The sequence below is a fragment of the Psittacula echo genome (assembly GCF_963264785.1).
Source record: "Psittacula echo genome assembly, chromosome: 17".
In the NCBI taxonomy this organism is placed as follows: Eukaryota; Metazoa; Chordata; class Aves; order Psittaciformes; family Psittacidae; genus Psittacula; species Psittacula echo.
The window spans coordinates 6,017,444-6,031,318 of NC_137753.1; the positions used below are offsets into that span (position 1 = coordinate 6,017,444).

Here is a 13,875-nt window from a genome sequence, read left to right on the forward strand (position 1 = left end):
TTGGCTCAGTTGTTCCCTTTGGAGAGGTTTCTTCCCTCTCTCCCTGACCCCAGTTGCTTTGTCCATCCTTAAGTTCAGGGACTCACTTACATCCCTAAGCAGGCAGAGCCTGGGTGGCTGCAGATGCTCCTGCCTTCCTCTGCTGCATGCTTTGCTCTGGGACAATGCATTTTCAAGCATATCCTTGCCTCATTTGCCTTTCCAGCTACACCAGCCATCCAGGGTGGGTATTTATCTATGGGCAGCTCGAATCCTGCCCTCGCACACATTCCCAGGATGGGCTGGTATCTCTCCTGACTGTTTATCTAACCAAATAGGCAGGATAAAGACCTTGCTTTCACAGGAACACCCAGGAGGAAACCGGAGCCCCACCGGGAGCCATCAGCAGGCAACAAAAGGGCCTTTCAGAGGGGCATTTGATGCCCTGGTACTTGCAGAGGTGCCAGGGGCTCATGTTGCCCTGTATTACCGGCAGAAACTGCTCACACTTCACCTGCTCAGAGGTGCTCCCCATGTATGATAAAATCACTGCAAAGCCCAGCCCAGAGCACAGCCACCATCCCAGGAATCCCCCAAACCTTTCCAACAGCGAGCCAAATCCACCGCTCCAGTCACAGCCGTTCCTGGATACCTGCAGCCAGCTTGTCCTGGAGGAAGAAAAGCCCACCCAGGGGAGCCAGATCAGCGGAGCCCCCACATTGCCCATGCACATGAATACAGAGTTATTTCATAACAAGTAATTATAAGTTATAATGCATCCGGGGGCGGAAGGGGGATGCTCAGGTTTCTACTCCCCCCATACCCCTGCTCCCACAGCCCCAAGCCTCCCTTTCCTGACAGTGCAGCCTTTTTTTTTTTGGGGGGGGTGTGTGTGTGTGTTTGATTCCCCCTTCCTGGACTGGGGACAGGCACTTGCACCCTGAATTCCCAGCCCAGGCTCGTTTTCCCAGCACTTCCGATGAGAACATGGAGAACAGCAGAGCGTTGGCTTTGCCCTGGGATGAAAGTCCATCCCAGCCTGCTCCATGACATGCTCCCTCAGACCCCAGTTCCCAGCCCATAGGTCTGTACTGCTGTCTCTCTTCCCCATGCCTTGGTTTCTCTACCCCAATTTAGAGAGCCCCTCTGTCAGGCTACAGGCTGAGAACCTGTAGTGCAAGTGGGAAATACAAGAGGAAAAGCAGCCTCCTGGGAGGCATTTCCACATGCTCCTGCTTGGCACAATCCTGTGCTTTCCCAATGGGAGGATGTGACCCACCAGCATCTCCCTGGTGAGGTGAGAAGCCTGTTGGTGCGGGGAGCGGGTGTCCCCGGGGGCTGCCGGCACATTGAGGTGGTTCTAGTCCAACCAGTCCAACCACCATGCCAGGTCAGCGTCTGCCTGTTCAAGCACCCGCATGTCTGCAACCTGGAGAACAGCATAAATAGAGCTGCTGTGGTAGTAATAAGTAACCTGCTGCTTCCTCCTGGCGCCAGCCTCGGGGCTGCTGCAGCTCACCCGCGATGCTCCGGCTCGCTTCTGCCTTGCCAAGGCACGGCTTGGTTGGGCAGGAGAACCAGCCCCTCGCTGCCATGAGAGGAGTGAGGAATTGCTTTGTATTCCTCAAGGCTTCAGTGTTCTGGGTTGTGGCATTGGGAAGTTAAGGGGCTTGTTCAGGACAAGGGAGGACTTGGGAATACAGGGTCTGGGGCTTGAGAATAACAGGGCTGGGAGACGAGAGCAATGGTGGTGTTGCGGCTGGATAGCAAGAGCTGGGCAGAGGTTTAATGCAGCTTTGCAGAATTGGGAGCAGATGGTGAGGGATGGCTTGTGCCTGAGAATGGGAAAATGCCCAGAAATCACTCACCAGCCATCTTAACACTCCAAGGAAACCTTACTACTTGGACATGGGGCCCAAGCGCAGTCCAGTGTCCCAGCTGGATGGTGCAGAGCAACTCGGTCTGTACTGCTGCTGGTGCTTGTGGCTGCCTCTGGTCACCGGGAAGCTGAAGACAGGGGCTGAAGTAGGGGACAGCTGGCAGAGCGGGATGTCCCAAAGGCCACATAAGATTCCTGCTGCAAGGAATGCTTCCAGGCACTGCTGCATTCCCTGCAGGTGAGGACTCACACAAAGGCATTACCAACACTGGCTTCATACACACAAAGCAGTAAGAGTTGAAGACACCTTGAAAAGGGGTGAATAAAAGCCAGAGATATCTCCACATTTCCAGCAGCCTCAGCAGTGGCCCTCGACACCACTGGGGAGATGTCACCATTCATGCCCATCACCCACATCTCATGACCCACCAACCACCCTGATGATCTATTCAGCTATTTGCACATGCAGCTTTAGCTCCTGGATGTAAAACCTGAGCCCAGGGAGATGACTTCCCCTGCCTAAAGCACGCAGCGAGTCTGTGCCAAGGCAGGAAACCTCCCCTGGGCTCATCCCTGCTGCCACCTCAGACTCTCTCCAATACACTGGTCATTGGTGCATGGCAGCAGCATGACAAGTAATACACAGTTGTAATGCCCAGTGACAGTTATAAAGTCACCCAAAGACAACATCAGGACCAGGTTATGCTGGGAAGGAGCACTGCAGTCCCTGTGTGCTCTGCAGGGCCTTTTAAACGAGTCTTTAATGTGACACAAGGCCTTTAATGTGACTTTAGAACAGACTTTGGAGGAATGCAGAAGCAAGCACAGAGAGGCAACAGAAAGTAGACTCAAGTACAGTGTGGTGGTGTCCAAGATAGCTCATGACAGACTCATCCCATTTGGATTTCTTTTTTAAACAAAAATCAGTGCTTTCCTACCCAAAGGTGATGCCGCAGATACAATAATCTAGTTAAAAAATTCAAGATATAAAAACCCACATAGATTTAAATTAAGCATTTCTTACAACACTTTAGAAGAAAACAGTCTTTAGTTGAACATATGAGGGATTAACATGAAGTGAATAGAGCTGTGTAAGGAAAAAATTGCCCTAAATCATATTTAAGAAAGAGGTGATGAGGATGACAGAGGTTCTGCCTCAACGGTCAGCAGTGGGATGTCTGCTGCTTCATGTTATTAGTGGCCAAGGAGGCAGAACCAAATTATTTATTAATGAAATCTATGATTCAGCTTAGGCCAATGAAGGTTTGGAGGGGACTGACTATTTCTTATATTCCGAGGAAACTGGTAAAAAGGGAGAAGTGTTCAGATGAAATAATGGTGCCTTTAGGTGCAATAACCCCAGCACAACGCTGTGCCCTGGCACAGAGCCGTGACATTTTCCTTTCTCAGTCTAAAGTCCTCACCAGGAAACACTCGTGACTGCACAGCAACGTTATGGGTGCAAAGTGCACAAACACCACGAGTCAGCCCTAAAATAAACACCCCCCCCACCGGTCTTACAGGCTCAGGGAGTGCTCACACGATGGCAGCATCGCAGCACGCTGCAGCGCGGATGCTGTGGCACGGGCCAGGGATGCAGCAGCACAGCAGGGACGGGCTCTCCTGCAGCCCTGGCCTGCCCTCTGCAAGGGGGACAGGCTGTTGGAGGGGATGAAAGCCACCCAGGAGGCTGTTACAGCTCCAGATGATGGAGGTGGGAAGCCAACTGGCTTCCAGGAGCGGGTTTTTCTCCCTGTTTCAGACCACGATGGCTCTTACGTGTTCTGCCTCTGCTCACAGACACAGGACGATTCTGTTAAAAAAACAAAACAAGGAAGGGCTCATTATCCATACCATTTCATGGAATCCCACAGTGGTTTGCATTGGAAAGGGCTTAAAGCTCACCCAGCTCCCAACCCCTGCCACGGGCAGGGACCCCTTCCACTGGAGCAGCTTGCTCCAAGCCCCTGTGTCCAACCTGGCCTTGAACACTGCCAGGGATGGGGCAGCCACAGCTTCTCTGGGCACCCTGTGCCAGCGCCTCAGCACCCTCACAGGGAAGAGCTTCTGCCTTATCTCCAACCTGAACTTGCCCTGTTTCAGTTTGAACCCATCACCCCTTGTCCTATCACTCCAGTCCCTCTCCAGCATCCTTGTAGCCCCCTTCAGACACTGGACTAACATTATTAACTTATCCAATCATAAATTAATAATTTATCCACGAACAAGCATTACAACACAAAACCTTCTCATTTCACTGTCCCACCTGCTTTTCTTGGTCCTCAGTATTACATCTTCCACATCTGAGGAGAACACATGCCTGTTCCTCCACATTCCCAAACCTTTGCTTACCTTAAATCTTTAAATACCAACCTCATAAAAATGAACTGACAGCCCCATCTCTGTATTCGGATGCAAGCACTTGGCCAGCATCTGGTCCTGGGAAAGAGCTGGTCTATAGATGCAGCCCCCTCCTGCATCCCCCCATCACCTCAGGAACCCCTGATTCAGTCAGGGCAGGGGTGATTTGTCTTGTGCCCAGTGCCACAACCAGCCTCAGCCCAGGCTCTCTGTCTGATGAGCAATTAAATCACATGGATTTCCTCCATACTTTAAAATAAGCTTTATTTAGATCTTTTATAATTTTATATTTGCATCCATGCCTTCAAGGATTCTCCCCCACTCACGGGGGGAAAAGTTAAATCTAATGTTACCCATAATTCATATGCTATTTCTCCAAGTTTTTTTTTAAATAAATCATCCTCTTAGTAATTTTTTTAGAATTATTTCCTAATTTACAAAAGAAAAAAAAAAGAAAAAGCTGAAATGCAAAAGGAAACTACTGGATAACACGGAGGTTGCTTGTCTGCTCAGGTGGTTGGTACTTTAAGTTACAGAAACTCAAGGAGAACCAAAAGAACCAAACCAACAAAACCCCAAAACATATAAAAACGCTTCTCTGCAGAGAAAGATGCCATGGGGCAATCTCTGCCCTGCAGCCCCACGCTGGTCCCTCCCTCCCTCCCTCCCTATAGCCTCTCTGTATCATCCTGGTAGCAGGAATCCACAGCGCAAGGGCACTGGCAGTTCAGTTCGGTGATTTAAGACAAAAATACCCCTCTTTGTTTTCAACCAGAATGGGAATCAAGAAAAATAATACACTATTACAGCATCATTAAATAAATCTTAATACATTGTTTTGTTTTTAAGAGCTTAAAATTATATCGTAAGCATTAAAGCATAAGGTACTTATCTTGGCATAAGCAGAGCGCGGCGCGTGTTAGTGGAGAGGGGAAGCAGCCGCCGTGCCGGGGGGTGGCTTTGGGGCATTTCCCAAGGGATTTGGAAGCACAAATTGGACTTTGTGCTTCAAACCACCCCGGTGGGGACTCGTACCGATTACCCGTCCCCCCACTGGCAGTAACACCCCAAATGGGAGTGGGGTGGCTGGCCCCATCTCGGGATATAGGGATATCTCAGGATATCCCCTTCCCCCTGCTCCCAGCTCATGCTGGATTCCGTAAATTGAAGCAAAGGGTGAGCCCCCAAAAAGCAAGGAAAAACAGCGGGCAAAGCCCCCACCAGCTCCCCCCCATCCGATTTCCTGGCATGTGTTTAGGTTTGTGTTTTCCAAGGCGTTAAGTGCTCCTGGGGCATCTGCGGCCGTGGGGCCATGGGAGCCTGGAGGGGGGTGTCCATGGCTCCAAGCTCCCCCGACAGCAGCTTCCCAGGACAGTACAGTACAAACACCCCCTTCCTCCTCCCCGCCCCATCCCATCCGACGTGGAAAAATATAAAAACTCCCCAAACTTCTGCAATAATTTAGTTAGAATAACTCCTCTGGCTCTGTGCAAATAAATTAAAACAACGAAAAGGAACGTTCAAACACTTCTTTCCAGACCGGCAGGCGTTAACATCCAGCCCGGGTCACCTCCGTTGGGGGCCAGGAAGACATCACAGCACATGAGAGATTCTTCTTCTCCATCTATCTTGTGTGTTTGCTGTCTGAGGTCCCTCAGCTGAGCAGGTCCTTCATCCCCAAGTGAGGACATCCCACGGGCTGGGCTCCGGAGAACAGCGGGTTTGGGACAAGAGACGTCACAAGCACAAAGTGCACAATATTTCTGGTATTTACAGACACAGCAGTCCTTCAAGTTTCAAGTTTTGTCAAAAGGAGGAGGAAAAAAAGAACAAAAACAACCAAGCAACAAAAAAAGGCAAAACTTAACCCAAAGTGACAAACTCAAGCGACAACAAAGGAGTTACTGGTATAGGGGAAAAAACACAAGAAAAAGGGCCAAAACTGAAGTTACGACACAGCTGCATCGCTCTCAAGACAACAGGTAACACGTCCACAGGCGGGGCTGGGCTGGGGTATGTACATCGGTGATGGCGAGGCCAGGGAGAGGCTCGCCCAGCACGGGGGGTCACCAGTCCGCATCCTCCTCGATGTAGTAGTCGGGGGCTGTACCGTCAAAGAGGCCGGGGTCAAGGGACTTGCGCTGCTTTCCCCGGGCGAACACCCTGGAGATGGAGCCGAAACCCATCTTCTCTTTCTTCTTTTTCCTCTTTTGGTCTTCTAGGTCCTCTAGAGACTGCAGGGGGAGAGCGGCAGGTTTAGGTACCGGGTTTTTCATTCACTGCCGTGCATCAGGGATGATGGACAACAGGGGTCGGGTCTCAAAAATACTCGGGTCCAGATATAAAGCAATTATAGAATCCCAAACTGGTTTGGGTTGGAAAGGAGCTTAAGATCGTCCAGTTCCAACTCCCTGCCATGGGCAAGGATACTTCACACTAGACCATGTCACCCAAGACCCTGTCTAACCTTACCCTGAACACCACCAGGGTTGGAGCATTCACAGCTTCCTTAGGCAAGCAATGCTAAGGTTTTGGATCAAGAATAAAAGCCATATTCCTGAAATGTGTGGTGGGATTTGCAGTGGAATTGGGCCCCTCCCCACATTTCTGGGATTTTGGCTTCTTAATTCAACTGGTTCAGGATTTCAACTCCAGGAATGTAAGGTCAGGGAAGGGGCTGTGCATGGCTTGCAAAAAATACCCAATATTTGAGGGTCAAATACAGAAGAATAATCTAATCCAGGCTGTGCCTTACAACAATTAAGGCCATGATATGCCCTGATCACAGTGACCACCTATGGCATTACCTAGATTTTGGGGGAAAACATGGAAATCTGAGACAGCCCAGACTTATAATTTAGGATAGCACAAATCAATGCCACTGAGCACCCCCCAGAATTACTTGCTAGCACAGGACGGGTCTCATGAGTGAGAATTTAAGCAGAGATTTGTGCCCTACCTGTACGATTGGGTTGTGCAAGTTCTTCTGTACCGGTCCAGGACTGTCCCCCTGCAGCAGAAGGAGATGGATACAAATGAATCAGCGCCAAACAACCCAGGACCCCCATCTCAGCAGCAAAAAGCATCTCGTTCTGGCAGCTGAATCACTGTGGGGATGGGATAACCCCCCAGGGAAGCAGCTCTTCAGGTCAGCAAACCTCCAACCCATGCCCAACCCCAAAGCCAACATGTTTTGGGAAGCAGAGGACCACCAGCATCCCCCAGCAGGAACAAGCCCCCATCACACGATGCCTTACGTTGCAGAGCGAGTGCGTTCGATGCCGGGGGGAGTTGATGTCGCTCGGCGTGGATGAGCGGTCGCCCTCGGCTGCAGAGGCGTCAGAGATGATGGACGGCTGCCGGGAATGACAGGGGCTCACTCTGACCGCTGAAAGGCAGAGGGGGCATCAGGGAGTTACCATCACACTGACAAAGCTGGTTCCGTGCAAAGCTGCTGCTGCCGTTCAAAAAACCCTGGGTGCATTTTGCCCATGCTTTACTCTGTGTGGGAGTAAGGCAGCTCCCAAAACGGGTTTGGCCCCTCACCCTTTCTTCTCTGCTCTGGAGCCAGGCTGAGAGAGCTGGGCTGGGTCAGCCTGGAGAAGGCTCCTTAAGGGGAGACCTTAGAGCAGCTCCAGTGCCTAAAGGGGACACAGGAAACCTGGAGAGGGGCTTTGGACAAGGGCCTGTAGGGACAGGCCAAGGGGAATGGCTTTAACCTGCCCGAGGGGAGACTGAGATGAGCTCTTAGGCAGAAGCTCTTCCCTGTGAGGGTGCTGAGGCGCTGGCCCAGGGTGCCCAGAGAAGCTGTGGCTGCCCCATCCCTGGCAGTGCTCAAGGCCAGGTTGGACACAGGGGCTTGGAGCAAGCTGCTCTAGTGGAAGGGGTCCCTGCCCGTGGCAGGGGTTGGAGCTGGAGGAGCTTTAAGGTCCCTTCCAACCCAAACCAGTCTGGGATTCTATGAACTTGACCTGACCCATGCTGGGTGCTCACCTTGCCGGTCTGCAGAGTGCTGCGGGTGCGAGTGGTAGAGGGTCTGCTGGCTTTGCCGGATAGCGGCTGTCAGCGGGAGGTCAGCCTGCATCACCCACTCCTGGTTGCCGTTCAGCACCGTCTCACCTGGCATGGCCAAGGAATGGCGCTTGGGAACGTCCTTGGTCAGCGTGGCAAGGGACTGCTTGGCCTAGGGAAGGACACCAAGGCCATGGTGGTGGAGGAAAACCATGTGAACATCACCCAGAGCAGCAGAACCAGCAGCAGCAAAATGCCCCAAACCCACCCTTCCCCTTTGCAAAGAAACACACAAATTGTTTATAAACTTAAACAGGGTTTAAACTGAAACGGGAAGTTCAGGTTGGATATACGGAAGAAGTTCTTCGCTGTGAGGGTGGTGAGGTGCTGGAATAGGCTGCCCAAGAAGATGTGAATGCTCCATCCCTGGCAGTCTTCAAGGCCAGACAGAACCTTGGGTGCCAAGGTCAAGTGTGAGGTGTCCCTGCCCGTGGCAGGGGGTTGGAACTGGATGATCTTAAGGCCCCTTCCAACCCAAAGCAGTCTGTGATTCTATGATTGTGTTGCTCCCAGCACTGAGGATATCCAACTCCTCTTTAGTGATGGACTTGTTTTCTGCCAGTGTTGCAATAATACAACTCCGGCAGGACATGCACATGTACAAGAACTGCAGCAGGCACTTAGATTCAACACTGCAATGAAGATTTAACTATAGCAAAACCTGCTGGTGTGTTTCAAGCACTTAAGCTGCTGAGCTGTGACCCTCGAGTCCTGCCCACTGTGTTACCAGGCTCACCATGGCCAGCTCAGCCTCCAGCTCCTTCATGCGGTTGTCTTTCAGGTCGAGCTGGGAGCGGAGGGCGCTGGCGTGGTCCGTTGCCTCCTTTGCTTGCCGCCGCAGCTCCCACTTCTCCCGTTCCAGGAGATCCTTCTCCTTCGCCAGGGCTTTCACCGCGTCCTCGCTCTCCTGTAGGAACACAGGGAAGCCATCAGGAAGGGGAAACCCATGTGCTACCACAGACCACTCTGCCACAACCATCTGGGGATGCTTATGGTGCCAAAGGGCGAATGGTACCTTCGGGTACCACAAGAGCCCTGTGCTGACAGGAGCAGGGAGCTCAGAGATGCAGCAGTGATCCAGATAGGGAGGCCTGCTATGCAGCTGGTTAAAATGACATGGAATTTCCCCGGTCTGGCTCACTGGCCTGATTTCCTCCTGCATTTATTTATCCTTAACCTGCCACAGTGCAGCCAGTGCATCAGGGGAGCATCTGCCCAGTTACAAGAGACAATCTGGGTCTCTGGTGGATTTTGCCTGACTTCAAACCAGGTTTCATGCTCACCAGTGCCACCGGCCCATGGGGCTGGGCCCCCACACTCACTTTCCTGTGCTGCTCGTAGTTCCTGATGAAGTCGCGGAGCTGCTCCTCGCGGCTCTCCAGCGTGGCATAGAGCTGCTGCATCTGGCTCACCAGGTCCGTCTTCTCCACCTTCAAGCGCTTGCGGTCAGCTTTCATGGCTGTGGGAGAGACAACAGCTCAAGCACATGGACACAGCAGTTCCTTGCATCCATCTCTTAGGTTATTTGAGGAGAAAGTACCAAAATTACAACCCCCGGGGCTGGGTGCAGATGAAAATTCATCTGCATGATGAATGGCCCCCCAACATGCCCATCACATCACTGCTGTGGCCCCTGATCATCACCCACCCTCCAAAGGGCAGCTCAGCCCTTGGAAAAGCAGATTCAAAGCAGGTCGAAGGAGGTGATCCTGCCCCTCTCCTCTGCTCTGTGAGACCTCACTTGCAGCACTGTGTGCAGTTCTGGTGTCCTCAGCATCAGGACATGGAGCTGCTGGAGCAAGTCCAGAGGAGGCCACGAGGATGATCAGGGGCTGGAGCAGCTCCCTTATGGAGACAGGCTGAGAACATTGGGGCTGTTCAGCCTGGAGAAGAGAAGCTGCGTGGAGACCTCAGAGCAACTTCCAGTGTCTGAAGGGGGCTACAAGGATGCTGGGGATGGACTCTTCATCAGGGACTGGAGCGATAGGACAAGGGGTGATGGGTTCAGACTGAAACAAAGGAAGTTCAGGTTGGAGATAAGGCAGAAGCTCTTCCCTGTGAGGGTGCTGAGGCGCTGGCACAGGGTGCCCAGAGAAGCTGTGGCTGCCCCATCCCTGGCAGTGTTCAAGGCCAGGTTGGACACAGGGGCTTGGAGCAAGCTGCTCCAGTGGAAGGGGTCCCTGCCTGTGGCAGGGCTTGGAGCTGGATGAGCTTTAAGGTCCCTTCAACCCAAACCAGTCTGGGATTCTGTGATTCAGGAGCAAAACCACGCCAAAGCCTCAGATCCCAGCGCAGGAAAACCTGCTGCTCCCTTCCAGGATAAATAAACCACAAGAGGTTTATTTTTAGCAGTGAGGCAGATTCCAGCAGCGCTCCCACGAGCCCAGGGCACGGCTCCCTTTCAGCTTGAGGATGCTGCTGCATGGGGATGAGGGGAGTCAGGATACCACAGGATGGGACCAAGACCTTCATGTTTCCCCACTTCTATGCCAGCCTGACACAGGGCCTGCTTGCTGGGAGTGTGAGAAAACCAGGAAGAATTCTAGGAATACCATGTCAGACAGGGGCTTCAGCAATATCTGCACATTAAGTGCTTTGCCCAGACTTAGACTTGGTCTTTGGCAGCACTGTCCTGTGGCATCCTGCTGCAGATACACCCCACCAAACCCGTACCCAATTTAGGAATCAGAATACAAATACTGCTTTTCATTCCAGTACTTCACAGGTTTTTCCACCCTGAGGAAGCGGAAGTGCTGCTCTTGAGGGAGTGGGATGGTATGAAACACCCTCTGCCCCTCCAACACTCCCTGCACTCACTGCATTGCAATTTGTCCCTCTATATTAGAAGTATACTAAAAGCCTCAAACCCACCAGAAAAGCCATCCCCAAAGCCACCAAGAGCTGTCTGTACTACATAAGTCACCAGGAGATGACAGCACCATCACGAGTGGAACCCATCCCCAGGTACAAGCACAGGTCCAACCTATTCCTATTAAAGAAATCCACACCTAGTGTTTCAGCTCCTGCTGCATTCCTATCCCATTCCCGTAACAAGTCACTTCACCTTGGTATTAAACCCCACTATAACGTGCCTCCTTTTATCCTTATGTGGGATAAAAACCGGACTAAAGAACATAAGAAAACCATTATCATTGCATGCTTAAAAGGAAATCAGTTTCCTTTGTGCAATGAGCACCTTTGGTACCTTCAGCTTCATGGTTCTGCCTTCTCCCAGCACAGGAAAGCTTGTGCCTGAGAGCTCTGCTCCCACCCTCCTATACGTGGGAACCCTTGTCCCTGCCATCTACCTTCTGTTAAATACTCAATAAAAGCATTTTAAAAGCATTTCCACCTGCATGGAAGCAGGGAGAGCGGTGTCATTAAATGTGCACTGCAGCCACCAGGCTCATTACAACAAGGAGGTATTTACTCAGGTAGGAACTTTGTTCTGTGCACAGAGAAGATGCAAAATAATGCAAGTGCTTGTGATGGAGCCAGTAGGAAAGGGAGAGGATTTTTGCAGGTCAGCAGAGGAAAAGGTATGGGGGAGAAAATCAGACTCAATAGTGGAAGAAAAGGGAGATGTTTGGGACAACAGAGATTTTTATCTGTTAAAACCCAGACAAAATTCTTTGGACCAACATTAAGCCTCAAAACACAGAAAACAATAAACCAGCTCAGAAATGTCCTAACAATTCACACTGTCCCATGATAGGGAGTGCTTGTGACTCTTTCACATCCATGAACGTGACTCCTCCCGGGGACAACTCGGCCCCTTCCAACATCAGGACTTGCCTTATTTTCTTCCCAGCCTGGGTAATCACTACAGAACCCTCTAAAAATAAGCACACAGGACAACATGGAAGTTTATAGAAAAGCCCTTTCCCACTGCTCGTGTGTATTTAACAACCACCTCCCCCTGCTCAGCTATTTCACACGACCTCAAAACTTGCTGAAAGACAAGAATTACTGATAATTTGACTGAGCCACCCTAGGGTGAGATGCAGACCCCACAGAGAGCAGTACCTGACCACACCGGCCATGGCCTGAGGACACATTAAATGATTTGGCCTCTCAAAGTGGAATTTCTGCCTCTCTTAACCCTGGTCTCAGCCCCATCCCGGTCGGATAACGCACTGCTAAACCCCTCTATTTTTAAGCACTGAACACTTTACAACACATAAATACATGTATTTTTAATTTCCTCAAGGGCACTGAGAGGCTCTTAGGAAAGTTTAAGTCATATTTGCACTCTCGTATGCTGGAGGCAACAGGCTCCTAATGAATTTCATTAAATAACAAGTCCCCTATAGCATACAACCTGCTTTAATCAGTGGTGGCATCCTATTAGAAGAGCACACATTGTCTCCAAAGGTTGACTATTTACCAGCATTCACACCAACCAGTGCTGTGAGAAGATGATGGACTTTGGGTATTGCAAGAGCAGGTTTTTCCCTATTAACCCCACAGGACACTTCACCACTTGTTTCAGTTCATATCTGAGAGATGCGGTAAACTTAACACAGTTTTTCCTCCTATTACCATTGCCCTCCCTCCTCCGGAACCGATCAGTTCCTGAGCTGATCTTTAAGAAGATTTATCCACCATTGGAGAACTTCATTTCAAGCCAAATTAATAGAAAATTAATTGAAAGAGGCAGGAGGAAAATAGAAAGTTAGGCAGAATTGAGCAGTTGGGGCTGCCAGCGGCTCCTGCAATGAATCTGGTGCAGGAGCTTCATATGTTCTTAGCAAACAAGCCTAGCTAATTACTTGGTGGGGAAAATGAGCCATTGCAATCCATGGCATGACAGAACGGGCAGCCAGGGAGTAAGAAAGAAGTTTTTCACTGCCCATCAGGGCTATCCAAGGAAGTGAAATGGGTTTTTTCCCTTTCAATCTGATGCTCCAGGGCAGGTTTCTGTATCCCAAACCCCAGGAATATCTAAGTACACTTTCCCACAGCTCATCTGCACTGTGGCCTCTGGCAAAACCTCTGACCTGTTCATAAACCCAAGACAAGAGAAGTCAGAAATCCTAACCCCGCAACATGAGCAGGAAGCATTTAACTCATGCAGCCTACCTGCATTATTCACTTCCCCTCCCAGCCAAAGCACATGGCTGACGGAGAGTGCAATCCTACCAGCACCAGCAGCAAGTGATGGGAGAGATCCCATTGATCCCTTGGACTCAGCACCAGCCCCGGAAGCAAGCAATGGGAGAGATGGGTTGGGAATGCTGGTGTGAACCCCCACAGCTCTGACACCCCCCTCCACATGCCCAGAATGCAGGCACTGCACCATTAATCCTGTGTGAGGTCAACCTGCACTCCTGTTACTTGAGCTCCCACTTCCTGCCACAGGACCTGCCTCCCGAGCAACGCTGCTCCTGGAGAAGGATGACGGATGCCGATGATGGGACCTGCTCTGCACTGGGTTCCTCTTGAGGTCCCCCCCTCCAGCACCTTCTGTTTCCAGCTTTACCTAATGAGCCACATTCTAATCACTCCCAGAGCATGGCTGAAACCACCCAGTGATGTCCTCACTGAAGGTGTCACCACATCATGACCCTGCCTGGCCTCAACAT

The 13,875-nt window shown here is 51.1% G+C and overlaps 1 protein-coding gene across 1 annotated transcript in view; it reads right to left on the minus strand.

The window, feature by feature from the left end:
* Positions 1-6,285: 6,285 nt before the first annotated feature.
* Positions 6,286-13,875, minus strand: part of KAZN (kazrin, periplakin interacting protein) — a gene marked incomplete at both ends in the record, with an annotated part of 214,706 nt that continues 207,116 nt past the window's right edge. The window contains 6 exons of the mRNA XM_080631247.1: positions 6,286-6,453; positions 7,179-7,229; positions 7,477-7,607; positions 8,213-8,402; positions 9,027-9,197; positions 9,613-9,749. Of these exons, the coding sequence (XP_080487373.1) occupies positions 6,286-6,453; positions 7,179-7,229; positions 7,477-7,607; positions 8,213-8,402; positions 9,027-9,197; positions 9,613-9,749 (848 nt within the window). The remainder of the gene's footprint in view (positions 6,454-7,178; positions 7,230-7,476; positions 7,608-8,212; positions 8,403-9,026; positions 9,198-9,612; positions 9,750-13,875) is intronic.